General features: G+C 41.1%; 1 protein-coding gene across 1 annotated transcript; it reads right to left on the bottom strand.

Annotated features, from left to right (window-relative positions):
- Nucleotides 1-798: 798 nt before the first annotated feature.
- Nucleotides 799-17,301, bottom strand: mfsd14ba (major facilitator superfamily domain containing 14Ba). The gene is made up of 12 exons (XM_070988651.1): nucleotides 17,006-17,301; nucleotides 10,197-10,295; nucleotides 9,885-9,947; nucleotides 9,640-9,767; nucleotides 9,228-9,342; nucleotides 7,782-8,000; nucleotides 7,286-7,399; nucleotides 6,891-6,962; nucleotides 6,492-6,604; nucleotides 6,150-6,247; nucleotides 5,725-5,888; nucleotides 799-4,496 (listed from the first exon to the last, which is right to left on the bottom strand). Exons 1-12 carry the CDS (start codon nucleotides 17,078-17,080, stop codon nucleotides 4,224-4,226), a joined length of 1,533 nt encoding a protein of 510 aa, XP_070844752.1. The 5' UTR covers nucleotides 17,081-17,301; the 3' UTR covers nucleotides 799-4,223.
- Between the last annotated feature and the right edge of the window lie 1,180 nt (nucleotides 17,302-18,481).

Below are 18,481 nucleotides of genomic sequence, written 5' to 3' on the forward strand. Positions count from 1 at the left end.
AATGGACATTTGAACATGTACAATTCCAGAGCGACTGGGAAACTCCATCTGCTGAAGATCATGTTATACTGTTGAAAGGTCCAGAACAGCCAGTAATGGACCTTGAGGTGAGAGTGTTTTGTCAACTGCTGTTTACACGGTCAAGCATGAATTCTCAGTCTCAAAAATCATTCTTATATTATATTCTTATAATCTTTTACTATATCAAACTTATATTAATTCCTAATAATGATATATATCTACATTATAATAGTAAGATTTTGTTAATAGTAATAGTTATAGTTAAGCAACTGTAATCACAAGAGTTAGTTAGTTAGTTAGTGTTTAGGGTTTAGTGGCATCTAGTGTTTGGTCTGTCCATTCTGGGCTACTGTAGAACATTGTGGTGCAACATGGTGGACTCTGTTATACGCTGATGAAAACATAACCATGAGTATTATATTCTATTTCTGCCAATAGACCGCTGTAAATAGTACACACTAGATCTTTAAGACAAATTGTAATTAATATTTACACAATGTTATTGCATTCTTTAGTAAACAAAGTAACATTTGTGAGGAATCAAGATACAAGTTCATCAGATAAAATCTACTTAACTAAAATGTATGTCCAGTTAAATAAATACACTACAAATGTTATTATTCCCCAGTGATATCACCATGTCCTCCTCAAGGAACATACAACAAAATGCATATGGTGTAATAATGAAGTGACTTTTTGCGACGTGCCACAGGAGAATACGGTGAACAACAACAACCAGCTGGAGTTAGAAAAAAAAGCACTCGTCATGCAGATGTTAAGTGTTGTTCTGTTTTAATTTCCAATAACCATCAACTGGCTGGTACACTTCCAGACAAGACGACAGACAAAGTGTATTTCCAGTGAATTTCATTTCTTCACATGTACAGACACACAATCATGTACAATATTTACACTGCTGAGTCAGTTTCACTGCTGCTGAACTGAGTGGGTGCAGTTATCACTTAAATGAACTCTGAGTGTTTACATTCACACTAATATCCTACTCCTGGTCTGGGTGTTGGAGTAAACGAAAACTCATACAGGCATGAGATCCTGTATGAGGATGTTTTCCAGTAGCCTTAATGATGTGATCTGGGTTATTTCAAAGAAACTGGTACACTTGTGACAAAGCTTTCACTCTTAAACGATAATGACAGCACAAACAGCCATCTTTATCATTACAGTAATGAAATTAAATGTTCTCTTTAATTAATGAAAAAGCTGAAACCGATGGGATTAGATTGGAGAAATGAAATCATTAGAATGCTGTTAAAAAGTGTTAGCAAGACAAATTGCAGATAGGTTGATCAGATCTAGCACCTTTTCAAATTGTATAAAAAGAGTCGATGAGTCACAAGGATACGAATAACCACTTTCTCTTTGTTTCATCTTTGTCATCATATTCCAAATATGACCAAAGACAGACAAAGACTGGCTGCCAGGATACTGATGTGCATGTAATCATACTCAAGAGTGAATAAGAGAGGAAGGGGGATTGTTTGTTTGATAGTCTAATCTGAATGAAGACAAAGAACCAAAGCAAAATGACTGATGGTCTGCACAGGCAGAACTGAACCCCCAACCATGACTGCACAGGACTGCCAACTGAAGGAAAACCTTGATATCAACCACAGGAAACAAGCAAAGCCCACACTTCACTTATATAATATATAAACTATAATATCATTCACGTGTACATTTACATTTTAAGGTCATAAAGCAAATAACTATGTACACTCTGCCTGTTATATACTGTTAAACTCTTCAGCATTTGTTCCTAAATCTTCTCTAAAGCTCTTGTAAAATCTCTTTCTGATGCTTCAAGTATAAGTTCATTCACAGGAATATCACTGCCACCAGGGGAAAAACCTCATTTCTGCAACATTGTGAATCAAACAACTTTCCTGTTGACCTCCATGTGTTTTTAAAATCATACAGAAAAGGCCTGTGGGCTGTGAGACAGCCTTCGCACACAAATGACCAGCTGATCTCACAGTTGAAGGAAAATATTGGAAGGAAACGCAACTTGGAGCTGAAGGCACATTGACCCTGGACAATAAGAGCAAGAAGCATTGCCACTTTGGAGCAACTTCATGATGTCATGCTGCCAACTAAAGGCGGTTCTAAACCTATATTCTGGGTGGGCACTAGATGGCAGCATGACACTGTAGAGAGCTGAGTGTGGTTACATATTTGTGCTAAAAAATGTTTGGTCTGTAAGTTTGGTCTTACAAAACTGGAGGATGTAAAGGTTGTGCAAGCTCCATTTGGTGACATTTAAACAATGTAGGGGTGAGCTAAGAGCAACGCTGCAGCCGTGTCTCCATAAAGGTCTTTTTAAGCACATTTTGAAACATCACATTTGAAAAGCTTGATGGAAACAGCAAAAAAAAAAAAGAAAAAAAGTCATACATAACGTAGCTAATGGCGACAACTTTTGATGAAACTACACTTTGAGTAACCTCACTTATTTGCTCCAAACCAGTTTATGGAAATGATGCCTAATTTGCATTTTCTTTGTTTTTTCACTTTTGTTACATTTCAAAATTTTGCTTAAAACGACAAAAGATGGACACATGGTTTGTGTCATAGCGCATAACATTTAGTAAGAATCTGAAGCACATTCAGGATGTGCATATGGATGATGTCATTTTGAGAATCCATTGCTGACCAGGATCTTATATACTATTATTAAATATTAAAAACTGTACAACTCTGCCACCTAGTGTTCACTTAGCACCAAATGGATACACTGCACACACCAAAATTAAAACGTGAAGAAAAAACATGTTACAGTACCAGTTATTGTTGGACTTGTACTCAGAGGACATAATGTTATTTGAATATCTATCCACTTTGTCACTGAAGATAGAACTAAAAGTTGGTTCTTGGGTGGCTAACAAGCTCAATACCAGAGTTGCAGCTCTGAGGTTTTCCCACTGCCAGCATCCAGCAGCACTTTCATAAAGTCATTTTGATATATAAAAATAAAATAAATGTGATAGAAGATGAGTAAATCCAGGTTGAGTGTGATTTAAAAACATCCTGATCTGAGGTAGAGTGACAAATGGGGACACGCACTGGCAAAATGAAGAGTAAAATCTATCCAGTGAGGCGTTTGGTTATTATATTCAACTTCAGAATCATACTGGATTCTTTGTTTCTCATAAATTTCTAAAATATATACAATAAATATATTTTTGGGTCTGTTATCAATGCATTGTCTGAAACATTTCCCTTTTTCTTGTTCTGGAAATGAATGTTAAAGTGGAAACCTGGCCACGAAAATGACCGTGAGATGAAAAAGGATTTAAATTGATATTTTGACATGTTGGATTTCAGCTGACTGACTCATCTCTCAGCTCGTCACATTCGTACCTTGTTAGTGATCAACAGCTTAAAGCAGGTAGGATTCTGTACACTTAAAAGGAATAGAAATCCCTTAACTCTGCCAAAAAGAAAAAAAAAGACGTAACAAAAAATGTTCTTCTTCAACAAAGAAAGAGTAGAAATCAACACTGCTGTTTTGGTTGCTGTAAATATGTTGCAGACATGTTTCTTTTGTACAATAACCAATAAGAAATAATCACAGCATTAAAAATACGGCTTCAAAATGATACAGCTGAAAGTAAAAACACCTTTTCTTGTTTATCACAAAAACAATCAACAACTTCAAGCTTAAAGATGAACAATAATCCTTCCATCAAAACCTCAAAAATATTTCCCTTCAGGGGATTTTTATGCGGGTGAAAAACTGGGCAAAGCCATTTCTGAAAAAACCCAGTTGGTCCCTCCTCTTGTCAATCAAACGATGGATTCCATTTAAACTGTCTTGTCCATGTTGGCCCCACCGTCCCTCTGTCAGTCAAATAATCATCTCTGCCTCTTCTGTCCAATCAAACAATGACATCTTATTTGCAGGTTTCTGCTCCCACCCCTTGCGAAACAAACATCCGGATTGGTTACTCAGAAGACGTTACCGCCTCTGCTCCTGGTCCTAGTGAAGTAATATGCGAGTATCGCTTTCTGGCAAAGGAACGAGGCCATTGGAGCTTCTTGCTGTCAATAGCAATCTTCTGACAATAAAAGTACACTTAGTCCCGCCTTGTGGCAAAGAAAATGTGTTTTTGTCTTTGTTAAAAAATGTCAATCAAACAACCCATGAATTAAGCCCCACCTTCTGTGGACCATCCACCTGTCCATCAAACGATACTGTCCTGCAGCAACGGCTCAAAGTCCTCGTCGCTGGCAGTGGGAGGGGCCTCCTCGTCGCTGCCGGGGAGGGGAGTGTTGATGTGGACACCAGCCAGCGAGGACATTGACTCCTTGCTGTCTGGGTGGGGCTTGTCGCTGAGGGACAGCTGGGAGGGAGAGGAGGAGCAGGAAGGCTTCTCAGGGATGAAGAGAGCGACAAGGAAGGCGACGACCACGGTGCACGCCCCCAACAGGAATGGCGGGCCAGGGATGAGGGCTCGCTGAGAGAGAGAGGAACAAAGAAAATGTTTCCTTTAATTTTCTTCAATTTACAAGGGCCAAAGTCAGGTGTCCAAGTGCACATGAATGCAGCATAAGATGATGCTCCCTGGAGTCTCTGAGCAGTTGTAATAATGACAGGGAGATATGTCAAAAAAGATAAGAAAATGATCACTTTCTTTATGTGTATGTTTTAAGTGGCCTTCCAACTTTCTTGAACTGTGGATTGTATTCCTCGCTCTCTAGTCTCCATGTTGTCTTCTTGCCACCCCATGAATTTTTCTCTAGATCAGCCTCTGCTGCTGTCGCCTACATGTCTTGGTCAGACAGTGTGTTGTTAGTAGTACTGAAGAAAAAGACCACACCAGCATTGAACAGGACGTAGGTGACCTGTGCAGGAATGCTGTTTAATGTGCTCCTGCTGTACAGCTAATTAGCAATCTAGCCTGCAAAGTGACGCTAGCAGTGCACCTTTTCCTGGTGAATGTGTTTTTCATTGCTCATGCAGCGGGCAGCTCAAGACACTGTGTCCTTGTTTGGAAATGAAAAGGAGACTCTAGCAGCGGGGCTACTGGGGGTAGCTTGGGAGTCTGTGGCTCTTGTGTTTTGTAGTTGCTGTCTGGCTCGGTGGGACCATGTGCTCTGCCTGTGAAAGAAGGCTGACGTCACTGTTTTCCGCAATTGTGCTTTCAAATTAAACCATTTGGTTGGCTTTATTAAAACAAATCTACGCAGACCGATAACTAAGAACATTCCTAGTTGTTTGCCCAACTACTCAACTAACTTACTAGTCCACAACTAAAAAGTAAACTACTCATGGATTACTGATTTTAGCCAATATCACCACATTTACATTAGTTAATGTGTAACCAACCAACACCAATGCCTGAACATTTTTCCATAGCTTCCACTGCATCCATTGTGATGTGGCACTACAGCCATTCTTTCTGCATACTAATGTTACAGCAGGAGCCTCAGTGATTTCTCTCCTGCAGCATTCATTCACTGCAGTAATCTAATGATAAAACTAACATTGATACGAACACAACGCTTCTGATTCATGATTACAGTGTTTTCATGTGATGGCAGTGCAGGCCTTTACTATGAAACAATGACAATGCTGGTGGTACTAGTTAACCAGTGTTCTACTCTTTTTTAGATATTTTTCAGCATTTCTTGTTGGAAAGAGTTGGTGTAGACCACTGGGGTGTAGCTGACTGTACACGGTACCTCAGTGGGACTGTGCAGAGGCAGGGGGTCAATGTTGAAGTCTCCCTGGATGGGGTCCATGGTGTTGAGCTCGACGTTGAAGAGGAAGAAGATAAATCCGTACAGAGCTGGACCCAGACCATTACACAGACCTCTGATCCCTGTTATCATGCCCTGGACCACACCTGCAGGGGCAGGAGATAGGTCATGTTCCTGCTCAGGTTACTGAAGACGTTACTGCTGACACAGAGGAAACTGTATCTGATGGTATGTTTAGCTGGCACTGGATTGATTTCACTGCCTGGTCTAGTAATTCAAACCTCCAACCTAAAAATCCATAATAACACACTGACCTATTGATCTGAGGGGGAAGAGAGAGAGAGAGAGAGAGGAGAGGAGAGGAGAGGAGAGGAGAGGTCAGAGGAGGAGGAGATTCTCTTTGTCACCTTGTTTATCAGGATCAGCAGACTGTGACACCAGAGCAGAGACAGCGGGGAAGGTGATGGAGGACATGGCTGCCACAGCACCAGCCGCCCACATCATCCTGTTAGCACACACAGACAGTTAAACGTGTATATATCAGATCTCTGTGATGTCATCCACATAGTTTTTCAGTGTGTCGAGTGTCTGTCATCAGTCTGAGCATTCACACTGTTGGCTAATGTTACAGGTTCCCTCCCAACTATCTCATCCACTGTGTGCTAATCCTCCAGGGTTGCTTTAAGGACAGAATGAATGTAGCCTTACACAAAACAAACAACACACACACACACACTCATAGATCTCACCATGGCTCTGATCCAAAGCCGTACCAGGCCAGCTGAAGGATCTGGAAGCCCAAACCCAACAGAACAGTGTTTTTATTACCCAGAGTCCTCATCAGCAGAGTGAGGAAGAGAGTCTGAGGAGAAAGAGAAGAGAGGAAGGGATTTTAAATTTAGTTCTAACCTTGTACTCATGTAAGAAATGTGTATAATTCATTATCATTAACTATCACTATAATGAGTAGTAAAGGTCAGTTAAAGATGGACTCGTATAAACAAATGTGATCTGTGTTCATGTTGTACACTGTTACATACTGTATGTACATCTCTAACAGCCAGTGTGTATGTGTGTGTGTGTGTGTGTGTGTGTGTGTGTGTGTGTGTGTGTGTGTGTGTGTGTGTGTGTGTGTGTGTGTGTGTTACCTGTGCTACGATAGACAGAATGCCCACCACTCCGATGAAAATAGCGATGGTTGTGGAGGAGAAATTAATGACCTGTTGAGACAGACAGAAATTCTTATTACTGTTTCTTTTTCTAGGGGATGTCAGTGTCAACATAAGATTATTTTAAAAGTTAATTAACTTGTCAATGGTGTGACAACTAGCTGATATATTTAGAATCTGCCTGTAAAAACTGTGTTGTGTTACCTTTGACATTCTCTACACATAAGACATCGCCGTCTGCTAAAGTGTCTTTTTTGGTGCCACCACTGGGGGCGCCAAAGATAAGCATTTTTTTAATCCTTCTCACAGTGGCTTTAAAAAGCAGTCGCAGCAATAACAGGAGTAATAATGTTAGCACCAACAGTGTGTCTCACCTGTCTCAGGTAGAGGAAGAAGCTGGAGTACTGCCCAGCTTCCGGCAGGTAAGACAGGAACACAGTGATACAGATGAGTAAGACCGTCGAGTCCTGGCCCACCTTCCTCAGAGACTGAAGAGAGACGGACAGACACAGACACCTACATCAGTTACTTTAACCTCAATGAATATTAATGCTAGGGACTCAAAGGGTCAGTGTTACAGTCTGATCATCTGATCTGTACCTGTATCCTACTTATTTTTATCATTATCATAGCAAGAAGAGGCCATCCCATAACCTATCATTAAATGATTCAAATAATGTTACTGTGTTGTGGAACATTCAGGGTCCCTTTGCCCACATCTCCACTCTACATACTGTGTCCAACAACAAAGAAGAGATCTGAGAAAAAGACTTCATACAAACTACAAACAAACAAAACAAATCAACCTGCTACAACTTTATTATTCAACCAACCAATCAGAGAGTGCACTATAAAGTTTTGTTTACTGACAGCGAAGGGGTCAGCGTGCTCCCAGGATATGGGCGCCCCCCAGGTGTTGAGCCTCATCTTGTCCGGCAGAGACTCGGGCATGGCCAGCAGGATGAAGCAGATGTCGGCCAGAGCGATCAGCGTGGCCACCAGGACCACCAGGTTGTCTCCATACCAGGCCGACAGGTACGCCCCGATGGCCGGACTCGTCACCAGGCTGGCCGCAAAAGTAGCCGACACCTGGGGGTCACAAGGAGAGAAGGAGATGGAGAAGACTGAAAAACCAGTAGAAGCTGAACTTTATTTGTTGAAGGCGAGAAGAGAAGCTGCTGGAGGCATTTTTGCTCTTATGTATGTAGACTTCCATGTCGCGAAGCTGATGGGGCTTTAAGCTACATACTAACGTCCACATGCTAGCATGCTTTTGATGACAATGCTAATATGCAGATTTTTATAAGACTATACACGTTTTAACATGTTTGCCATCTTAGTTTAGTGAAATGGCATCCTACAATTTGCTAAGTAGCAACACAGAATCCAGCTGAGGTTGATGGGAATGTGATTAATCTTGCAAAACTGAAATTTTGATTCCGTAGCTTAAGCAGGGCTGAAAGCTGTGAAATTAAGAGTCCATCTGGAGATGTGCAAACGTCGATAGGCTCCTTGACTTGCCACCATGGTCAATGCAAAGCACCATGAATATAAATGAGCCTGCTGATCAATGGTACATTACGGTGAATCATGGCAACAGCTGAGAGGAAGATGAAGAAAGGAATTTTTCTGACACAGTAATCAAGCTGCTTGTCAGAAAGAACAGCAGAAATGGCAGAAGGGACAGCTAAGCTATGAAATGACAGAATATTCAACATACAGTTGGCTATGTGCCCTTTGAACAATATGACCAACACGTGAAATGAATCACAAAAAGGTTTTGATTTTTGACAATGTGAAAATACTGCAAGTTCAAAAGAGGCCCTAAACGCAGCGTACTGATAATGAAACACAGGTGACACAGAAAACACACACAAGGAAAGGGAACTTTCAAAACAAAACAGGAAACAGAGAAACAAGCAAACCCCGGGACCACAACACCGCCATCCATCCATCCATCCATCCATCCATCCATCCATCCATCCATCCATCCATCCATCCATCCATCCATCCATCCATCCATCCGGCAGCATGAGGTCACCATGATGTTTATGTCACTTTGTGATGCTTTCTAGATGTCCTCAAATGAATGTTCATCCTTTCACTTTCTCTCACACATATGGATTTTGGAAAAAACAAACAAACTGAGCTAGGTGTATCTTTAAGTAAAAAAGGCTACTCGCTTGCTGGCCATCATTAATTTGATCCTTTGTGGGGTAAACATCACATGTGCATGCAGGTATTATTCTAATTGTCTCCAGCATGCTGCATGGAGATTTTAAGATGTATATATTTCCTTTAAGCAGAAGTCCTCACCAGACCGTATGCTGTACTCCTCTCTCTTTCATCCGTGACATCAGCAACGTAAGCAAAGATGACTGAGAAGGTGACAGAGAAAGCGCCAGACATGGAGATCATGGCGAAATACCACCTGTAGAACGAGCAGGTAAGAAAAACTGTTAACAGCTTCACTTACATGGCTTGTGTTTGATCCATTAGCTCCAACTTAGCTTATTAGCTCAAGACTGCACGACAGCAGAAAACTATGTGAAAAACATTATGGCAATCCAATCTCCTCATCCGTCCACACAGAAATTATACTGCGGTGTGATTGTGCTGAACTCTGATGTCACAGTTTATGACCATAACATGACCCTGTAGTGACGCCCTTCAACTCACTACTGCTGTGTCTCTATGTCTTCGTATGACAGAGAAGTGTGAGTCTCACCAGGGGCTGAGCCTCATTAGAGGGATCGGGGCGCAAGTGAAGAAGACAGTGACCAAGAGGAAGGACCGCCTCCCCCACACGTCCGACAATGCACCAATCAGAGGAGCAGACATGAATGACAGCAGACCCTTGACATGAAGAGGTGGAGTCAGTGACAACATAAACAGCCCTCGCTAACAGAAGTCAAATATATCTCTGTTGTTTAGTCTTATACTGAGCAGGATTTGAAGCATTGAAGTTCTTACCTTCACACCCTGAATGAGTCCGTTCATCAGGAAGGTGTGCTGGGGAAATGTTTCATGCAAAACCTACAAAGAGAGGCACAACACCAACGTTTAGAAAACCAACACAGATTTCACAGCAAAAAGTTAAGATGTGATGCAAGATCCAAACCAAAAGGTAAGAAACGATCGATCACGCTCAACAAGATGCAAACTGCTTTTTGTACTTGCAACATGCTGACATGACATGGATCTAGAATTTTATTCATCTCAAATCTCACTACTGAGTGTCAGAACTGCTCTGCATGAATCCAATCGTCTTCCTGTGATACTCACAGTGAGCATGGGCGTGGTGAGCAGTCCCCAGGCGAAGAACTCCAGGAAGATGACCACCACTGCATGATAGACACTGGGCCTGCCGATACCCTGCTGGAGCTGAAATACACAAAGCGCAAACACACAAGCATTTACAATCACTATTATTTTTTAATGTGACTCTACAATTAAAGGAGTACTCCATCAATTTTACAGAGGAAGATCAGTTTATCATCAAGGTTAGAAGCTGTATGTCTTCTGTTGCTCTGGATGAAGATTGGCCTCTGGGCTGCCTCTTGTTGATACCTGTTATACCCAGGAGACGCAATGCTTTGCAGAGGGACAGACCAGCAAATCCTCTGCAGCCAACTTCTATAGGCAGGCACCATGTCCTCCACCCTTGTCTCCGACACTCATCTACAAGGTCAGCATACCTCGCCTTCTTCCATCCGGGCCTCCCAGGAAACTGCGAGCTCCAGTGTGACCACTTGTCTTCTTGTTTCTGACAAAAGTGATACGTCTGGTCTCAGTGAGGTCCTTCTGATGGAATCAGGAAACCTTGATTTGGATTTGAAGCTTCAGGTGCACAGAGGATTCGAGCACTGTGGGGGTTTTCCAGGCCTGAATCCTCTTGCGTCTCACCAGGTGTTCCTCATGTGCACTGCAGCACCGGCTTCCTGCCCAAGGATTTCATCTTGCCTTGGCAAATCTTCAAGCCATGCAGGTTCTTACACTTGTTGCTGCAGACACATTCCACGCCCGTTGTCCTTTGATCATTCGCACGGGTCATTACCAGTAGGTCTGTCTGTGGGGGGATTTCATCCTCCCCGCCTCTCGGGCTCCCCTGGGGGTGTGCTCCTTTTAAATATATATGTAAATATATGCTTATTCTGAATCTGATGCAGCATAGATTGATTTCCTTCCTTCCAGGCAGCCGCTGGTTTCAGTTCATTTCTATAAATATCAACAAGCAGAGACATGGCGATAGTATGTCTTCACATTATCATCATGTGGTGCTGCAGTTAAGAGCAGGAACTATTGTCCAAAGTTGTTCCTGTTGGTGGGCTCTGACATCTGAGATACATGGATCAGTACCAAAGGTATTTCCACACCAAGTGTGGATACATGTGCAACATATTCACAAAAACCAAGCAAGACCCTTGTTTCTGTTGTTATTGTTGTTTCTTTTAAATTTCACTGTTAGAAATGAGCGTTTGACCAATGAAGTCTGTGTCACAAGGTTTCAAAATTGGGTTAGACCGCAGCATGAGTTTGTCATCATTTCTCAACCTACCTGGTACACATTATTATTATCTGAGCCAACAACACAGGTTGAGACCATCGTTACTTCAACATCTGTCAGACAAAGGAACAAAAACGAGTCTTCCTCACACTCATGCACATCTTAGATTTTGTGTCCCTGCAACAAATAAAACACACTGCCAGTCGGTAACACACCACACATCCTCTTGTGGTCTGATCAACATTGGGTGAACTCAAACTTTTCATGTCTTTTCTCTGGAAGCATGAAAAGCATCATCATCACTGCTAGAGCTTGGACCATGGCTGACTAGCATGGTCGACATTGTACCCGGGCCAAATGTATGCGTGCAAAATGTTTCTTCACATTCACGAAGATAAAGTAAACGTGTCATTGTATTCAAACTTTACCCTTTCACACAATGTAAGAGCATTTTCAAGCAAATTGAACTGATTTGAACTACAGAGACCCATTCTGTAAAGCAGTTGGGCTCTGGGCTGATTAATACAGAGTTAGCATTGAACTGGAGCAGCACACATGAAATGATGGTCAGCACACTGACACAGATACACAGGATTTATGGACCATTTTCTATCTTTAGCTTCAATAATAACAGCTTCTACATTGTACTAACACAGATTTGAACTACTCAGATAATCAGTTGTTCTTTGTTGGCCTGCTGTATTGTCAAGCTTCACGTCAGCAGGTGGAAAGATCATAACGGGGAAGATTTACATTATGTTAGATTTCTGCATGGCTTTGATACCTGAAAAATGGCTGATACAACATCTGTCTTTCCATTCTATTTAACAGTCACGATATTTGTCTGCATAACCCTGATGAGATTTTAAAGGATCTGTGGTAAATGATGTCTTGTACGTACAGTGTTTGTTAGAAAGTTAATCAAGTACCTATTTTAATAATCGAGGAATCGCTTAAGTCATTTTTTAAGCAAAAATTCCAACTACTCTCTGGTTCCAGCTTCTCCAATGTTTGGATTTGCTGCTTCTCTGTTTTACATCGTTAGAACTGATACTGAATACTGGGTTTTGGACTCTCTGTTGGACTAAACTGGACAGTTTTACTTTTGTCATGCATAGTTATTTTTAATTCTATTTTCCTGTCAGTTTCATATATCTTTGAGTATTTGTTTTTTATTGTTTTCTATGCTGCTGCAACAAGCACATTTCCCCTCTGGCCATCAGAAAAGGCTCATCTTAAATTTCCTTGAATATAATGCAGTTTAAAAATAGCAAGAATACCAGAAATGGTGAGCAAAGAATAAGTAAAGCAGATTCTGAGTTTTCTGCACATTTTGGTCAGGATTAAAAACAACGTTGAGCTTTGCTGTTCAGCTCTACGAGCAGTGAATACGCGAATAATGTTCATCTCATTTTGCTGTATTTCTTCATACTGCTCGTATTTTCAAGTCAAGTAAAGAGAGTTAGCTTTCCAAGATACACTGGCTGTCCACAGCACACACTGAATGTGTCACATAAACAGGAAGCAGTCAAGAGACAGTGCTGTAACCTGATAGGCTGACTGGTATCAAGATGCCTCAATGTGCAGTTTCTACTGGAAAAGCGGATTTTGCTTTGTGTTGAGGGGTTACGCGGTAACTACGATGGTTACATGCATTGCTCTGAGATTACTCTGAAGGCTACGATGATGTGCCCTAGAGCAGTGGTTTTCAAAGTGGGGGCTGTGGCCCCCTGGCGGCCCCCCCAGGGGGCACTAGGGGGGCCTCAGAAAATAGGAGGGAAGATCAGAAAAAAAAGCAAAAATAAAAAAAATTGTAATTATTAATTACAAATTATTTTTTGAAAATCATCATTAGAAAATATAATTTCTCAACATATATCGAAATGTTATTTGCCATGCTCATCTTTCTGATTGCCTGCCAGTCCAAACATTGTTCATGACATCATGAAGTCGCGTGCAGACCTTCAATAATTATTGAATAGTGAATAAAAGTGAGAAAATCATTCTAAAAGTTGATTTTTTTTAGTTTCTTTACATATTTTCTAGCATTGTCAGTGGGTTTGCAAAGGGGGTCCCCGGCCAGAAGCTAATGCTGTTTGGGGGGCCATGGCATGGAAAAGATTGTGAAACCCTGCCCTAGAGGAAGACCTTTTCCCTGGAATCCTGTGGATGAAGGGATTCCTGCTGGATTCCCGCAGGATGCGAGTCAGCTTCACTGTTTATCATGTGACTGAGACGGCCCAGGAAGAAAAGCCAATGGAAGAAGACTGGCAGACTGGGAATCATAATAACAACAGGCTATTTATAAACAAATATGCATATCCAACATAAATAAATGCTATTATTTAAAACATTTTACTCTAAACACAATGCTTGTCATTCTATCAGTCACCCCTGCATCGTTAAAAAAGGTCACTCTACCTTAATCAATCAATGATTTCATGTAAAAACCCACCACCGATCAATCCCTTTGTCATGGGAGGGAAAATCCACTCCCATGCCACCCTCTAATGGGCCCCTGCTAAAGGATGGAGCTACTGCTGCGATGGAGACATGCAGCGGTAGTCCTGATGTATCCTGATGCAGACTGTGATTGGCTGCTTGTGTTTTCCCCAGAGGCAGAAAGAGTACTCAAATATTACACACTGAAAGTCAGTTAAACTGTACCATGAGTACATGTTACAGCTCTAAAGTCATATTGAGTAATAAGACTTGGTGAAATAATGTCATGAGTTACCAGGATGTAACTCAAGCTCTATGATCTACATCCCAGCCTGTTGTTAGAAAAACAGAGAATATGATGAAAGCATAATAAGGCCTGATCGTGTGCAACACAATGCGTTGTGTTGGTGACATTAACGGCTTTGTTCAAACATAAAGTAAGTATCTAGAAGCTGGGACTGCTGTTAACCGCTTGGATCAACTACAAATCCAGCTTTACTCGACTAATGTAAAGCATATTACCAGCTACTGTTACTGTGCATACAGGTCTCCTGCAGAGACAAGCCACCCAGCCTGAAACACCTCCACCAACATCATAAACGGATACATCTCCATAGAAGAAGTCATTAACCTTCAGCATGAAAAGAGCAGAGGCGCCATGTCACACAGCAAGTACAGCAAATAATGAGTGTGCGCTATATTTAGAACATTTTCACCTTCCTGCCAGACAGCGCTTTGCTTTGGCGCTATATTTGTCTCGACCATGAAACCTTCATATTCCTAAGCATGCAGCGCGCTGTATGATCAGCTGTGTGCGTCAGAGTTTCAGCAGTTTATGGAAGATACGAGTCCAAGAAAAGAGGGCAGAACGATATGGCCATCCAGCTGCCTCATGTCAGAGTGAGGCTGCTGTTTTAGTTTGGATGGAAGAGGATGATCAAATGTGACGACGTATGATTGTTTTAACCACTTCTTCATTAAATTTACAGAACAATTACTGTAACATGATGTACACCGTCACCATAATATAAACTGTGATAGGAGATATGGGCCATATTGTTGTGTCATGTGTTTTTGGTATTTAGCATGTCTTACCTGATGGTTGGGAACAGCAGTGCTCATCAGAGAGCTTCTCTCTTAAGGGTGGGCAAAAAAATTGATATGACAATATATCGCGATACTTTGTCTTCCAATTCAATATCGATATTCAAAATTTGAATGTTGATATTTTTTCAATTAATAAATCATATTTCAGACGGGTTGTAAGTCCAGTAAGACTTCCGTGGGGTGTCGCTGTACCGCTACCTCACTGCAAGGCACTCTTCTTCTTCGACATATTAGCTCAGCTCATGTTGTTCATGCAAATATGTTGTAACTTGCACTTGTATAGTTACAATAAAATGGCATGGATAATTTGAATTACATTGTTTTGACTCAGTTTGTCCCATGAATTATCACTATCATCTGATGTACATACAACTCGGATTTTAAGATGCATAATGCCTTTTACATTTTTTTTAGTGAACTATGTAGAATATCGCAATATATCGCAAAATTTGGATATCGCAATATCATATCGTATCGTGACTCAAGTATCGTGATGCCATGGTATCGTGAGGTCCTTGGCAATACCCACCCCTATTCTCTCTGGTATATTTTCTGTTGGTTTTACATCATCCTCTTCAGAGAAATGATCACTGCAAGTTGTACAGTTGAGACAACACAGTGCCAAAGCAAAGGCCTGTCCGATGGCGAGGAAAAGCGGTGAAAATGTTCTGAATGTGGCGTACACCTGAACTGATACTGATACACAGACACAGGCCACATTCATACAGGCCTTTTTTAGGTGGCTAAAATCTGTTTCACTGCTGAGCCTGTGCACAGCAGCTCATTCATTCTGAGCCTTTACTCCTCCTTTGATTCAAAAAACCCAAACTGTCCCTTTAAATGATTCATCCAGTATCATACTTGTTGCTGATGATTTCATTTGTGGATGCTAAATGTTTCAGCTCTACCTGAAGAGACAGTACAGTCCAGGGTTTGATCTGGTTTATTTTTATTGCAAGGCTTGTTTTTGTTTCTGTTCTTTATCATCTGTACTGACTGTCTTCATGCTGCTCGTACGGCTGAGGCCGACGTTATTTTCCTTATTGATTGAGCTGTCCATCTTTTTTTTGTCAATTGATCTAGCGCTGTTCAATCAATAAAACGTCAGAACATTGTGAAAAGGCTCCTCACAAATGATTTGTTTAAGGGACGCAAAGCGTCACAGCGAGGAGCCTGGAAACAGACCATATCTGACATTTTGGCCTGATGCTGAAACAGCACCGTGTTCCACATTTGAGATAAATGTCGTTTTAATACCGTGTGTCTGTTTGGCTGACATTTTCAATCTAATACAAGGTAAAGGACAAACTACACTGCTGTGGGTGGTCTTAAAACAACAGAAGGGTCTGTGACTGTCTGTCATGGAGGTTGTTAAAATGGAGGCTGGAGCGCTGGAGCTGCAGTCTGCGCCTGCCCTCAGTGTATTCAGGCTGAGAGCTGTTATGTAAGAGATAATGGATCCATCCTGACCACATCATCCTCACACTAAGCTGAGCTGTCTGCAGGCCACATTAAACCAGCTCTGCCATGTCTCCATTACCTGCAGCTCACTCTCATCTCCACCCGACGACAACAGCCATTTTGGAGCAGACCTGCTGGGTTCTGGCTCATTTCAGCTCATTCATTCATTTCATCATGTGGATCCTCTGATCAGTTCTAGGCTGTAACACAGAGCCTCACACAAACACGCACTCCCATCAGGAATGGTCGGCAGAGAAAAGTGGAGCAGTTTTAAATGTCAGATGATGATATCTGATTCTTTTGACTGTGAAATGAACAGAAATGTCCGCCGTTTCAAAGCAACAGTGACTTTGTGAATAAGTCATACGTCATGTGTTTTAATATGCTGTTATGTCATCCGCAGCCATGAACGCTCACACTGACCGTGTGACATCTGAGGTGTGGTTCAAATGAATGGAATCATTTTTACAGCCTTTGAAAACAGTAGAAAGTGTGATGGATTCATGCAGGATAAACAATTGTGCATTTAGATAAATTAATAATAAATGATGAATAAAATGGCGGGTCATCCACCCACCGCTGCTCCGTCCTTCATGATGATCTTCTTTACCAGCACCACCCGGCCGGTACCCACCGGCGGCTCCACCGGCATCTCTTCACACCTGCCGCGGGTCACGAAGCATCCATGCCGCGTAGATATCCGCGGTTCTCCGGCTGCTTCCAGGATGCCTCCTTGTTTAGCCCGAGTCGAGCTAAAAGTGAATAATAACAGTGATGTAAACCGTGCTCAGATAACGTCCACTACGTCTCTCTTAAATCCGTCGTCAGGTCAGCCCAACAGTCCGCGGCTCGGCTGGAACGCTCACTGACACCGTGAAGCTACACAGAACCACGAGAAGGTTTCCGGTTTCTTTTCAGATTAAAAGCGGAATTTGTAAACCTCGCACCACTCAAATACCCCTTTGGGACTTGTAGGTTTTACCCAACCCATCCAGTGGTGGAAGAAAGTACTCAGAGCTTCTCCTTCTTATTTTTTATTTTAATTTTTTTAAAGCAGCAATTCCATAGAGTAAAAACAGGCTGTTTCAACTAAGAGTCATTAAAAATTTTACTAAAGTAAAAGTACATTCGTATCAAAGTATTGAAGGTGTTAGTATCAAAAGAACCAAAACTATAAGTACTCCTTATGCAGAGTGGCTCTTTCAGAACAGTGTTATATTATATACTGTATGTATTAATGTATATATGTCACTTGAGGAATCATAAAGTCTCACTTTTCTTGCGCACTACCTGCTGCGCCACCGTGCAGCCCACAATGAATTCAATTGTCATAAAATACATTTCTTCTATAGCTGAAAAAGACATTGACAAAGAATAGTCCCTTAAAACAGTATTAATATTAAATAATCAATTATCAATTTACCCTTGAAAATGTACCCATCTAAATCAAGATGCTTGGCAGCATGAGATTTTTTTTAGTTGTTTTTTGTTTATTTAAAAGCAAAAGCCAAATCACTCAAAACACCTTCATTTCAAAATCACTTTACAAATAAAGTACATTTTAGGGGGCACATTAATGGATGAATTCAGGGGGTTGTAAGGCATAAATGTAGTACATATAAAGGTTACATTTCAGGAAACACCCAACATTTTTTTAATACCTGTTTAACAAAGGTCATCTGTCTTATGATGTTTTTTTAATGGGAAAAATAAGGTCCTTTAAGAGCTTAATTTTTGGAGTTTTTGTTTTTTATCAAGTTTTTTTTTTATTGTTCTATTATAAATATGGTAAAATATGAATGCATTCATTAACCATTATCCATTCCCAAAAAGTCCCATTGGAAGTACATTAATCACATAATTGGTAATGGGTACATCTTTTTAAGATGCAAATTTAAGGGATTTTATTATATTGACTACATGAAGACACAATTTTTCACATTAGATCAAATCAAATGTAAAGGAAAAGTGTTGCAACAGTGCTTTCTGATATAGGCTATTTCATTTTCTCACAGACGGGGCATATGAACCAGTCTTGGATGACTACTAAAAT

Source organism: Chaetodon trifascialis, chromosome 20 (assembly GCF_039877785.1).
Source record: "Chaetodon trifascialis isolate fChaTrf1 chromosome 20, fChaTrf1.hap1, whole genome shotgun sequence".
NCBI classification, from domain to species: Eukaryota; Metazoa; Chordata; class Actinopteri; order Chaetodontiformes; family Chaetodontidae; genus Chaetodon; species Chaetodon trifascialis.